Raw genomic sequence first — 14,409 nt, forward strand, 5'->3', positions numbered from 1 at the left:
ACATGCGCGATGACATCACAATGACCTTTTTCGGACGATTGCTTGTGTACTATGGGGCGCCAAGTGTCCGCCAGTATATTCTGTGCAATTCAAGCAATTCCGTACACAAAATGTGTTTTTTATTCAGACGAAAATCTTTTCGTCATGACGCTGTTTTATTTCGTACACGAAATTTATTTTGTGTCACACAAAATTAATTTTGTCTCAACGAAAAAAATTTCGTCTAGACGAAATGTAATTGCGTCCACAAACTTTTTTTGGCGTGCCATACTCCGTCCAATTCACGCCATTCCGTACACAAAAGTTTTTTGTTCATATGAAAATGATTTCGTCATGATGCAATTTTATTTCGTATACGAAATTATTCTTGTCACACAAAATAAATTTTCGTCGAGACAAAATGTAATTTCGTCCACAAAATTTATTTCGTACACACGAAATGAATTTTGATCTAACGAAATGGCACCCCAAGTGTTCAAAGGAAAATTCTGTAGGAAAATTTGTGTTTCACTCCAACGAAATTCATTTCGTCATGATGCAGTGTGATTTCGTATACGAAATTTATTTTGTGTCACACTTATAATCAATTTCGTCGAGACGAAATAAAATTGCGTCCTCAAAATTCATTTCGTTGCGATGCGAATATCTATTCCGTCGATGAAATGATTTTGTGTCACATCACAAAAAATTCTGTCGACGAAATGATTTTGTGTCACATCACAAAAAATTCCGTCCATGTAAAATAATTCTGTCTCCTCTTTCTGGCAGGGTATATGAGATCGTCGCTGATTGGCTGCACCTTGCTCAAGCCGATCTTCGATCGATCGATATCCGGCCGCGGGACGGTCACACTCACAGGTCGGCATGTTGGTGAACCTTTCCTGTTTAGCTTAGATTTCACGTTATCATGGTTATTCATGCCAACAAGAGCTGCAAACAACTTCTCTAATTAGTAGAATGTGGACGGACATTGCATTCGTAAGTTCAGCTATGTTTGAATTACGTTGAAAACAAAATGGGAAATCGTAGTGGTTGCCATACCTGCTACTTTCATTTGCAAGAAGCTGTGTACTGTAAAAATTATAGTCCCATGTATTCAAGTTTGTGTACTGTAGTCAGACAAAGGGGGGGGGGGATTGGTCTTTTCTGCACACCTAAAATGGTGAGGAATTATACAGGCTGAAGATATTTTGGCCTAGAACTTAGCAAATAATGTAAAATTCATACAGAGCAAAATGCTGAAAATTTCATTGAAATCAGATGACAAATATATTTTTTTTTAATTTGAAATAACAAATTTATTCAACAGTTTGGGCATGTTGGGCGGGCTTGGCCGCAACTTGGCGCAAGTTTACCCAGCCTCACTAACCTCGTACCCCGGGGCCGGGGCACTTGAACAAAAAAGTGGTGGGGGTGTGCCGCAGGAGAGACAAAAACGGGGCCTTGGGCTTGGAGCGGGAGTATTGTAAAAAGGAGGGTCCTCGGAACGGGGTTTGGAACTAAAATTTTGTGAAATGGGGGTCCTTGGAAGTTGGAACGGATCGATCGCCAGCGTGTGAGTACGTGCGTATGCATCCCTATGGAACGGGCATCCGTGATGCAGCTAGCGCAGCCTCCGCCGGTGCGCTCGCTCAGAGACGATGGTCGGACAGCGCTCTGTGGCCGCTTTTCACCAAAATTGCAGCAGATCAATGCGACCGGAATGGCGTAACGAAAAATATGCGAAGCTTTGGAGCGAATTTCTTCTTTTTTCTAGATAAGAACAAAATGCTTTGCCTTGGAGCAGCTTTCTTTGTTTTTTTCTCAATAAGACAAAAATGCTATGCCTTGGCTTGGAACGGAAATTTGGGTGTAAAAATGGGGGTCCCCTCCGCGGCACATACCCACTATGCATTATATACTGAGTGCCCCCCCCCCCCCGGCCTCGTACTAGTGTGAGTGCCCTAGCCTAGGCTACTCCACTTACACGTATTGCGATGTTTCAGTCTTGATTCAGGCCCTCTTCAAATTCAGCTCCTCTGTAATTATGCTCTCGCAGACAAAGTCCGGAGGGGGCATTAAGCGTTCCACCTGTCCATTGATTTGCCTGCCTCCCCCCCCACCCCCACTTGGTTTCAGTGCAATAAATTGAAATATATTTGATTGTTTTTTTTTAAATTTAGGTGTGTTGGTAGATGACACTCTAGGCACCGTGCCTATTAATTCCTGTGTTAAAAAAGTGAGTGCACGCGAATTAAAAGTTGGACTTAAATTACTAGATTTTAACATGGAACTCCATTAAGAAAACTATTTTTAATTAGTCCCTAGATACTACTTCTTTTCTGGGGTATTGAAGCCTATTCGTCCAGAACTTGCTCAACTTTTGCGACTAGCCTTGTCGCCATAGGGTTGTACACATCCTCGTTTAATACTGATTGTCACGTGACACGGCAATGTGTGTGTGTGTGTGTCGTTAGGCTGTTTGGCCTGTATTCAAGGCGTTCTATCCGTTATGATTTTATATTGAAGCAGAATACATCAGGTATAGGCCCATGTCAAGTCAAATCGATACAGGGATCGAGGAGGGGGAGGGGTAGAGCAAAAAATTCCCAGTCACATGGTATGAAAATGATATTTTTTAATGATTGTTCATGCATTAGGGCAAACCCCTGTGTGGCAGGAGCATGATGAGTAAAAAAAATGAAATAGTAGAAAGAAAGAGGCCGAAACATATGGCACGTGGGAATAAAGTTGCTTTATATGTTCCAAGCGAATGAAGCAAGCGAGAAAAAACCTTTCGTGCAAATCTAAATTTGAGACAGATATCTTACCTTACACTTTTCCTAATTTTGGTTTCTTTAATTCCCTTCATTTTTTTATCTTGGTTGTACGTAGAACATTCGGGGGGCATGCACTGGGCATAACCCTGGCTTGTGTACCCCAGTGCTAAATCAGCAGGTGGGTTTTGATATCTCTGGATCTTTAGCAATTTTAAAACTTTTTATAGAATGGATGAGAAAATCCCTGCAATCTGATTGGTTGAGAGCAATGCAAAAATTTTACTGGGCTGCATGAACGATATCCCGATAATCAAAACGCAACGATATCCACTGTAAACAAGCAATCGCCCGAAAAGGTCATTGTGATGTCATCGCGCATGTACTGTTACCGTCGCTTGTTTTCAAAATTTGAATTTCGATCAAAGCAGAATGAATCAAAGGATGCAAAATGATCTGTAAGTACAAATACGGTACCGTAATTGTCATTGGGATTAAAACTGCCCACATACTCGTTAGTTGAGAAGTCCAGACATACATGTACGATCTAACGTTAGATCTATACTGCCCTGGGCTGGCTGTGCACAGCGAAATATCCACTGCAGGCCCAGGCAGGCGCTGGCCCCCGGCGCGGCCCGCATACACACACACAGCTACATGTATTGGAGGTCGGAGGCTGCCTCAACTGCTCAAGATATAGTCAATGCAAAGCTGTATCTGGCATTTTGGGTATAACAATATCTTTGTGGCAACATTATCCAGTTAAGCCCATATTTATGTTGTCCAGGGTTATCAAAGTGTCTGCGCTCTGCATTAGATTTTGGAATTTTCATGCATCGATCCGGTAAATAAATCATGCGTCCAGTAAATAAATCATGCGTCCGGTAAAAAAAATCATGTGTCCGGTAAATTAAATTTACCGGACGCATGAAATTATCATGCATCCAGTAAATCATTAATTTTTGTGGTTTATTAAAAAAAAATTCCATTCTATAAAACAGATGATGCATGGGTTTCTTTCGTGGGTCAGTGGAACTGTGTGCATGTGGTTACCTTGTACACAGAGTTCCTACTGACCCACTCTAACGCATCATTTGTATATAGATGGCTACTATTTTTTATTAAATCGCGAGTGTAGACCTAAATGTAATTATAGAAAAACATTTCGTTAAGGTTTTTATTTTTTTGACCCCCCCCATAAAAGAAGGAAAAACAATTATAAATGAAGTTATAATATACACCCCTTTAATGATTTCGCTTTTTCTTCTCTCTTTTCCCCTCCTTTTTTGGGGGGGACCTTTTCGTTTATTTCCCAGTCTTCCCTTTCTCCCCCCCCTCTCTCTTTCTTTCCTTTTCTCTTATCTGGATTTTTTTTCCGGTGAAATCCACTAGGGATCAAGGGCCAGCCTGCATGCCCCTGCAGCGGTTTACGCCTCTGCCGTGGTATACGCATGATCTTAACCCTAAAAAGACTGAATCCCCCCCCCCCCTCGACATTTTTCGTGATAAATCCGCCGCGCAAATCTTTTTGACCGCGTTGCTCGCTGACTTTTTACTTTCAAGTCTCGCACAACTTTTGAGACCAAAATTGTGACCCCCGGGTACACACTTTCGAAATTACGCAACATTTCGTTCGTGCATGCAGACCCAAATTACTCAAAAACGTGAATTTGTGTACAAATCCAATACAAATAGTGTTTTTAGCCAAAATTCATAAATGTATTATTATTTTTCCTTTTACTGCTTAAAATCAATTTATTTTATCTTTTTCATGGTCAAAATAAAGTCCCTGACAATTTCCCATGAAAAAACAAAAACGTGCAATCAGAAAACATGATGGTTTTTTAAAAATAAATGGATCAATATCATGATGAAGCCCAATTTCAGCGCCGATGCCTTTTGCAACGTACGAGTGTAGTCTGGCCGCTGAATCAAGCCCCCAATCCCCATCTTCTTAGCATCGAAATAGCCCAGTCTATTTAGGGTTAATCATGATTAAAACTAGAGGTAAATCCAAGATTTTCCAAAGTAGGGGGGGGGGGGTGGGGTGAATTTTCTCAAGTACAATTAGACAACTCCCAAAAAAGGTTCTCACTTAAAAAAAACCGGTCATTTTGTCTCACGTAAAGTGATGGTCACTAAAAATGAAAGTCATTTCGTTCGCGTGATATTCGGCAAGCTCCCCCAAAAAAATAAATAAGAAAAGGGAAAGTCATTTTGTCCATGTTATATTTGGCAACCCCCCCCAAAAAAAAATTAAAATTAAAAAAAAGGTTTTAACTGTAATAATGATCGAAGGTAATTTTGTCTTGCGTAAAATTTGACAAATGAAAAATAAGATTGTCACTAAAAAAATGAATGTAATTTTGACCCACATAAAATTTGGCAAGCCCCCCCCCCAAAAAAAAATGAAAAGGTTTTAACAAGCAAAAAAAAGGCTAAAAAGAGAAAGAAGAGACAAGAATATGAACGAAATATATCCCCATTACAAATAATGCTGTGATCATCATGAGGGAGGGGTCGCATAACTAATATAATTCCAAAATATTTACTATAAATCTCAATAGGGGGATCGTGTAGAAATGCTCACCAACAGTGAGCATTAATATAATCCATTTTAATTTCAACTAATTTTATAAAGTATTAAATGTCTTCCCACCAAATGAAAGTCATATCGCATAACTCCAATTTGTATTAAGGCGTACATTTACCAAAGTCTTGGGTTTGAAATCAGATTCAGAACAGCATTGTCCAACCGGCAACCCATATTTTGGGTAATGTCGCCTATGAGGTCCAAACATTAACATTAATCATTGGTACTAGGAGTGTGTGTGTGTATTTTGAGTTTTTGACAGACGTATATCAATCAGGTTTGATTATTTACGTCTGGGACCGACCTTTAATGTCACAATCCGAAAGACGTGATCAGGGCTCGAACCTCTGCATCAATGTGTAACTTCCCCACAGCTTGGAGTGGGTGACACCATAGGAGTGGATGACACCATAGTAATAATAATAATAATATTCCACATATTTATATAGCGCTTAATGCATCGGAACGACGTCTCTAAGAGACTAAGCGCTTTCCAGACTCAGTATTACCACGGTCATCAGAACCTTGTATGCCTGCGTACAATGTATGCACCTTCTCCACTCCCTGGGGAGCACTCCAACAAGAGTTCCAAGACTCAATTGCTAGGCATACTACATTATACATAGGCTTTCACATCCTACCAGGTACCCATTTAACACCTGGTGGAGAGTGGCAAAGTGGATTAACGCCTTGCCAAAGGACGCTAGTCCATGGCGGGATTCGAACACACGACCCTCTGATAGTACAGGCCAAGTTTGAATTTGGAGTCGGCAGGTCAAAACACATTAAATATGCAATTTAGTTTCCGCATGATAATGTCTTTTTTATGAGTTATGAAATATTCTACTTATTTGAACAAATTTGGGTGTGTAGGTAGATGATACCAATACAGGCTAAGTTCGAATTCGGAATATGCTGGTCAAAGATCACAGCTCATTAAATATGCGAGTTGGATTCCTCACGATATCTTATCAAAAGTCATCAGATTTTTTAAAATTTGGGTGTGTTGGTAGATGATGATGCACAGCATTTATATAGTGCCATATATCTGTTAAAGACATTCCAAGGCGTATTGGAGGAGCCAGCCAATCTGGGTCGCCTACAAGGGTGCGCACACAGAACTGTGACCCGCAGGTATCTCCTCCCAATTACTGGTTGGGGGTATCCGGGTGGACCACTACACTGGGTCATTAAATATGCGAGTTGGTTTCTTATAAAATAACATCAATATGAAATAATCACGTAGGCCTTATATAAAAAGTGCAAAGGCAAGCAATTTTTTTTCTTACTTTTTTTGGAACTTTTATATATGTATTTAGGATGTATTTTGTCCTGAAAATTTAACATTCTAGGCACCGTTTGTGATCCTGAACAAGATGTGTGTGTTCTAGATAATTACTGAGAATGCCAAGCACGAACATAATTTTTAATAAGTGTTCTAGCATGATCCTGTTAAGGACTGTTTAACCATGAGGATGGTACATATTTCAATAATGGGAATGCGAAGCACGAGCTGAAAATTGTTGACATTCCGACCTAAAAAAAATGGTCATTTGTTCTATGCACTAGATCATAAAATGATAGGTACGTAACTAAATAATTGATGCGAGTGCAAATTGGGAATTTGAGTGTGGCAAACTGATTCTGTTTGGTTCTGCTTGCGTAGACTGGGGCCCGTTTCTCAACACCGTTAAGTCTTCTAACTTCTTAACTAAATTGGAAATAGTTAGCTACCTGTTAGCGAACTGTTTCACGAATCCCTCTTTGCCAAGATCGGGGACAACTTGACCAAATAGTTATGACATCTCCAAACCTGTCATAACTTACTTCTTTCTTAAGGGTCAAGTCCACCTCAGAAAAAATGTTGATTTGAATCAATGGAGAAAGACCAGACAAGCACAATGCTGAAAATTTCATCAAAATCGGATGTAAAATAATAAATTAATGACATTTCAAAGTTTCGCTTATTTTGAACAAAATAGTTATATTAACGAGCCAGTTACATTCAAATGAGAGAGTCGATGATGTCACTCACTATTTCTTTTGTTTTTTTATTGTTTGAATTATACAATATTTCATTTTTTACAAATTTGACAATTAGGACCTCCTTGCCTGAAGCACAAAATGTTAAAATAATGTAATTCCACGTGTTCAGGGAGGAATGACACTTCATTTCACATGACAATGACGAGAAATAAAAAATAATTCATATTTCATATAATAGATTACAAAAGAAATAGTGAGTGATGTCATCAGTTTCTCATTTGCATATCGACCGAGATGTGCATAACTGTTTTGTGAAATGAAGCGAAACTTTAGAATGCCATAACTTTCTTATTTTACATGCAATTTTGATGAAATTTTCAGTGTTATGGTTGTTGAATTTTCTCTTTTTATTCAAATAAAGTTTTTGTTGGAGTGGACTTGTCCTTTATGTAGTGATATCATGTGGATAGACTGTGACATTCAAATGAGCCTCGAAATTTGAAAATTTTATTACGTAATAATTTAAAGAAAAATGAATTATATAGCAAACAAGTGGGATAAATCATTCAATAGTAATTGTAATGCACAGAAATTATAACAAGTGTTAATTTAAGGTAGTAAAATAATTGAATTGACAAAGATTCTACCACTTCAGGTCATCCATAATTGGACTCGTTTTCAGACCCTTATCAAAATTTTAATAAATTCTTCCTCTAATATACGCATAGCATTCATAAAATTGTGCGTTTAGGTATCTAAAGAGTTTAACAATCCATGATAATATATTTTTTGATGATGTTTGGAATCCTGAAAATCTGTTTGATTATCATCATGTTAAAGGCAAAAAGAAGCTGCTGAAAACTGCTTATCTAAAAAAAAAAAAGAGCCAATGGAGTAAATTAGAGAGTCAAAAGGGGGCCTAAGCTTTCGATCCTAGCAGAATCTTCGTCGGAGGCAAAATGACAAACATAAAGTGGAACAACCATGATATAGACCACAAACATCCAACAGCAACACTAGAAACCATCATGTTAGGAAGAAAGCCTTATGGTTTACTTACGTAAACTATTCAAATTTTATATCTTGGGATAAATATCTCAATGTCCACTTACATGTGATTTTTTTTATCATGATATGAATTAGTGTTAATTTCATTTCCTCAGAAATTTAATGCCCATGTCTGCATGTTTAAGTACTTTTTAAGCATATTTTGCCTCTATTTTTTGCAACTTTGGAAAATTTGCTATTTTGTGACTAAGGCTACGTCTGGTATGTACTTTCCACCAATAGTATCAATATGATATTAATGGATTCTAGTTAATCCTTTTGGGTAATTTTGGAACTAATTCTGTGTTTGGTAGATAAATAGGACTAACTTGTCCAGGTGTTGAGAAACGGCCCCTGCTGATGAGTAGGCCTAGAGTTTTTATGCCCCTGCAGATGAAGCCCGGAGGGGGCATTAAGTGTTGCCCCTGTCAGCCCCCCCCCCTTGGTTCCGCGCAATAACTTGAAAAACATTCAATGGATTTAAAAAAATTTGGTGTGTAGGTAGATGTCACCAAAATACAGGCTAAGTTCACAGCTCATTATGCAAGTTGGTTCAAAATTTATTTTTTTGATTATATTTATATGCGTATTGATTTCTGCATGATATTAAGTTCAATCATATTGAATGGATTTCTGATCGCGTTAACTGGGGCCCGGGTTGGCACGTTTTAACCAGTGTGTTTTAAAACACATTTTTTTTACTTGTGTGTTATAAATAAATCCTCTTTCTCTTCCCCCTTTACTCTTTCTTGATTGCTTTGTCATGTTCCTCTTCTCCCTGTTCAATCTTGCACAGCAATCAATATTAAGAATATCATTTTAACAAACAAATCTATGTGATTAGCTCACTTTTATCTACAATAAATTCGTAAACATGGCAGGGCCACACAACATTCAAGACTATTTTTGGAATGCATGCATGGTTACGCAGTTATGATATATACACAAGTGCATATTATCAGATTCCGAATTGCTTAAAAACTTGATTTCATGTACAACTCAATGTGAGTCATTGCCAAAATTTGTATCTGTATCATTATTTTCAGAAATTGCTGAAAATTTCTATTAGTAATAAATTTGAAAATCTGTACATAAGAAAAATGAAAAAGTAAAAAAAAAAAACATTACCAGTAACCTACATAGACTGGGCTATTTCATTTCCTAAGAAGACTGGGGGGGGGGGCTTTATGATCTGGGCAGTCAATCATGGGATCACAGCGATGATTGGCAAACGCATTACCCATGGTATATTCTAAAAAACTATAATCAAATTTTGCCTAAATCTCATTGCTAATTTACGCGTAAAATCAAAAGTTTGCTCTAATTAACTAAATAATGCCCCTGAAATGATCACTTTTGGTTCACAGACTCAATATATTTCAACATCACACTTATTTTCTTATGTGTTTATTGTTGTTTCAATGGAAATAGTCGGGGACCATATTTGACCGTAAAAAAGTTGAAATTAATTGATTTTAATCAGTAAAAGGAAATATAATGGCACATTTATTGAATTATGGCTAAAAACACTATTTCCATAGATTTGTACGCAAATTCACATTTTTCCAGCAACTTTTGGTCTGCATGCACTTCCAAAATGTTGTGTAATTTCGAAAGCACATACCAGGGGGTCGCAATTTTGGTCTCAAAAGTTGCGCGAGACTCGAAAAAGTGAGTGATGCTGTAAGTCTGTGAGTGATGCGGTAAAAAAAATTGTGCAGTGGATTTATTGCAAAATATGACAAGGGGTAAATCAGCCCCCAGTCTCATAAGGGTTAAAAACATTATATAGGCCTACTGATTGTTTTTAATATACATTTGATCAGAATTCCTGAATTAAAAAAATAAGTAGTTCAAGGGCTATATTTATAGGTTTGAATTGAATTTGTATTTTATGCCCTAAAATTGGTATAATTGATTCAAATGAAATAAAGCATATTGATTTACCCGAAATGAAATTAAGCTTTGAAACCCAATGTATATCAATTTTTCCATTGTGCAAATTCTCCTCGCCCCCCCCCCCCCCTCGATTGACAAGACTCAGGATACCTAGGGACAACACGTATATAATCATGTATTAGGAATGAAATGTCATATTACTTATAAAGTGTTTTTTTTGTAGGCATTCAATTTCCATGATTTAGTAATTTGGGGGAAATATCAACTTTTCTGTTCAAAATTCATAAACAAAATTGTGGTAATCTCTTATTAAAACATCAAGAACTGAAATCTTATTTTATTTAGTGTATATAGTTTAATTGATTTACAGAAAATTGCATCATAAAACAATAAAAAAACATTTTGTACTACAATTCTGCGGGGGCATCTGTTTCCTTTGGACACGTCAAACTTTCTTAATTATGTGTAATTGATTCTATGACATGTGTTTACATTTGCTGCAGATTCCCATTCAGCCATTGGACTGAACCGGTACCAAGACCGGAACTGTAACACAGTAAGGATGGTCAATATGAAGCGAGCTTCATTGAATTCCTCCAAGAGCTCTGTACTCTGTTCTGATCATTTTGAAGATGCTTGCTTTGACCTGGGCAGACGATACGTCTTAAACAGGATGCTGTCCCAACCATATTTGATTTCCCGCCTCGTCTTCAGAAGGTACAGTGGATCTATATCATACATGCGTTCTAAAGAAATATATATTCTGTTTTATCTACCTTTGTTTTGATAGAACATTGCTTTAATTATTCAATTTTCAGTAGCAAAATAGAGATGAAAATTATCCTAATCAGGAGGATAACCATGGACCGGGCCTATACTGTGTATTTACAGTAAACTACTAAATAAATATATTTTTAAAAATTTGGTTTAACTCATAATCCTGGGCTACTTTGAGATTGCATAGCCCAGGGAGGGGGAGGTGGGCTTTTTTGGTCCCCCTCTTCAGATCTTGCCTCTGATCAAAACGAAAACCAATGCACACATCAACATCAATGTAATCTGCAAGCATGGAACTAAAGGTTACAGAATTCATTAAAATTTATTGTTAATAAATTATTTATTGTTAATAAATTAGTAATGCTAATTTATGCGTAATAGAGAATTCTTTGTTTTAAAGGTTAATCTCTAAAGAATTCCCGAAATTCTATGATTTCTAACAAAGTTGCTCAAAAATAAATGGTAAATGACATTTCTAATCTTATGTATTTTATTGTTTCTATAATTCCATATGTATTTCTTTGTTTTGGGGCCTTATGTATTTTATAGTTTTTTTAATGGGATCTGTTCATGGCACTATTCTGATTATAAAAAGCAAAGATTTGATTATTTTCAACCAATAAGTGCAAGAATAATGATAAATTTGTCAATTATGACTGAAAATAGAATTTCCATTGGATTAAATGTGTATACAAAATAATATTTTTGAGCAATTTTTGGTCCGACATAAACTCATAAAATGTTGCGTAACTGAATATCCGGGTATCTCAAAAGCTCTGCAGAATTGACCAAAAAGTAATCATGGTACCTCATTTCTCATTGTGGACTTATCATGAAAAATGTGGATGGGGAGGGGAGTTTATTAAGCCCCCCCCCCCCCGGGCTAGATAGGGTTTATATATCATGTATATTTTTTAAAAAATTATCTTGTTGCAAGTCACTGCAAAAGGTTTGATTTCTAAACGAATATTGTTCTTCATGGATAATCGAATATTTGATTGAAAAATTATCTTTGAATAGTTATCTTTTCATTCTTGTATCTGTTTTTGTTCAATATTCTTTTTCTTATTTTTTTATTAATTCGTCTCCTACAGAATTCACCCAAACCAAGGTATTTCCCAAAAGACTTTTCGATTCAGCAAACAACCTCCCAGATACTGCAAAGACACCAGTGCCAAAGTCTTCAGCACCTTAATTTCTCGAAGACCACTCCTACTGAATACCAGAAAGTCCAAGAGGGGTAAAGTGGAAGTCAACAACAATAATGGACTGTATTAAAACTTGGAGAAGAGGCTGAAAACCACACAGAAGTCCTACCTTATACATTACTTGCTTTTAAGTTTGGACAAACATTGATTTGCACAACTTTACAACAAAAAATTTACGCTGTGTGGATTCTGATTATTTAAAATAGCTCAATGAAAACGTTTATCACTGGGCATGTAACAAAAATGAATTCATTGAATTTGAAGATGTCTTACAGTATATTCATTCTGATTTGAATGTCAGAAGAGAAAAAAGTTTGTGAAAAGTAGGAATGACGGCAAGCTGACAGAAGAATAGAATACATGTAGGATAGAACAAGGCCACAGTTATAAATGAGCTGTTGGATAGAGACAAAAAGATGAATTAAGAATGGGGGTGATAGAGAAATAGAGACAGGAATTGGGGAGCCTGTGATGAATGCCTGAGAAAGTAAAAATTACCATATTTTATTTTTTTAAGGATTTGAACAGTCAGGAAGAATGTGGTCTTTTTTCTGTTGTTATTTCTCAAAATACTGGTATGTTTTGTGTACAGAAAGGGGTATAATCCTTTGCAATAATCACTCTCACAGAAAATATTAACTAATCAAAAGAAAAGTCAAATATTTCACTGATTTACAATTGTTCGGTCACTCTCATATCTAAAGTTACCCCCCCCCCCCCATCATTTCAAGGTATTGGAGAGAGAGGTTGGGCAGGACATGGCTGTCAGCAGAAAAAAAATGCAGGGTGGGGCAAAACAATTTTGGGATATGTGCGAGGGAGCGAATGCGACAGAGCAGAATTTTGTGGGGGGGATATATGCGAGAGAGCAAAATGACAGAAGGAAAATGCAGGGGCCAAGAGATTTGAGGAATATGTAAGAGGGAGCGAAGTGACCAAGCAGAAGAAATGTAGAGGACAACAAATTGTTGGGTATGTGAGGGAGCAAAGCAACCAATTAAAAAAGGAGGTTAGTCAAAACGTTCTTGAATATGAGTAAGGAAGCAACTTGTTCACTTCCGAGCAGTAGGACTCGTTTTAAAATAGCTTAGGAAATATGTGTTTCCTAAGCATGGTAAACACATATTGTAGGCCTATAGTACAATTTAGGTGCTCTAAGAGTTAAATTCTGAATGAGCTGCATTTGCTGGTAAATCATGCGCAGAGGATCTTTGTCTTTTATCCATTTCTACACTTTTCTTTAGATTTCAGTTTTAAGGCGGGAAGGATCCCACCCTCCTGTGGATGCTAATATTTTGACTGACCCTGGGTAAATAGAATAATTACAAAAACAAAAATGATGTTTTAATATGAGATTTTTTAATGCCCCTTGAAAGTCCACCATCTTTCTCACTCTCTCCATCTTTCTTTTTATTCATTTTAACTTTCCAATTCTTTCTCTCTTGATATCTATAAAGTTCAGGTTCACCCTTTTAACTTGCACTATTCCAAGCCCCCAACCAATTGGCATCCACAGGAATGGGGGAGTGGGGCTTCCCCCTAGAAAATAAAGTCAAACAAAAGAAAAATGTGGAAAATAGAAATGGATAAAGACAAATAATCCTCTACGCATGTCTTACCTACCAATAGTTCATTCACAATTTAATACCTAAATTCTACTGAGTTTACCATACTTAGAAAATGCATATTTCCTATGCCATTTTTAAACAAGTCCCTATCGCTGGGAGTGAACGTGTTGCTCACCAGCACGAATTCGAAAATATTTTGATTGACCTGGGGCCCGTTTCATAAAACATTTGCCGCAGCGGCAACTCCCATTTTCTGCGGCAAATCTCAAAACAGCGGCAAATGACAATTTCTGCGGCAATATTTGATGCAGCTATTTGAGCTGCGTCAAATATTTGCCGCAGATACTTTCAGGGGCAAATGACAATTTCTGCGACAATATTTGATCTATTTGAGTTGCGTCAAATATTGCAGCAGAAACGGCTTTTTCATCAAAATATCAACAATTTGGAGGGCCTAACAACCATATTGCTAAAGTTTTTGATGATATTGAATTGATAAATTGCTTTTTGTCATTCTAAATAGAAAATACAGGTATTTTCACTCATTGACAAATAAAAGTAGATATTTATTGAAT

The 14,409-nt window shown here is 37.0% G+C and overlaps 1 protein-coding gene across 2 annotated transcripts; it reads left to right on the plus strand.

Annotated features, from left to right (window-relative positions):
- Positions 1-758: 758 nt before the first annotated feature.
- On the plus strand, positions 759-14,255 carry LOC121409977. 2 transcript variants are annotated; one of them, XR_005969257.1, is made up of 3 exons: positions 759-978; positions 10,785-10,998; positions 12,153-14,255. XR_005969257.1 is itself a non-coding variant. In XM_041601781.1 (3 exons), the coding sequence occupies exons 1-3, from the start codon at positions 3,208-3,210 to the stop codon at positions 12,334-12,336; spliced, it is 405 nt and encodes a 134-aa protein (XP_041457715.1). In that variant the 5' UTR covers positions 3,160-3,207; the 3' UTR covers positions 12,337-14,255. The 2 variants fall into 2 exon arrangements, 1 of the variants encoding a protein (XP_041457715.1); XM_041601781.1 differs by lacking the exon at positions 759-978 and adding an exon at positions 3,160-3,214.
- Positions 14,256-14,409: the final 154 nt, after the last annotated feature.

Source organism: Lytechinus variegatus, chromosome 1 (assembly GCF_018143015.1).
Source record: "Lytechinus variegatus isolate NC3 chromosome 1, Lvar_3.0, whole genome shotgun sequence".
In the NCBI taxonomy this organism is placed as follows: Eukaryota; Metazoa; Echinodermata; class Echinoidea; order Temnopleuroida; family Toxopneustidae; genus Lytechinus; species Lytechinus variegatus.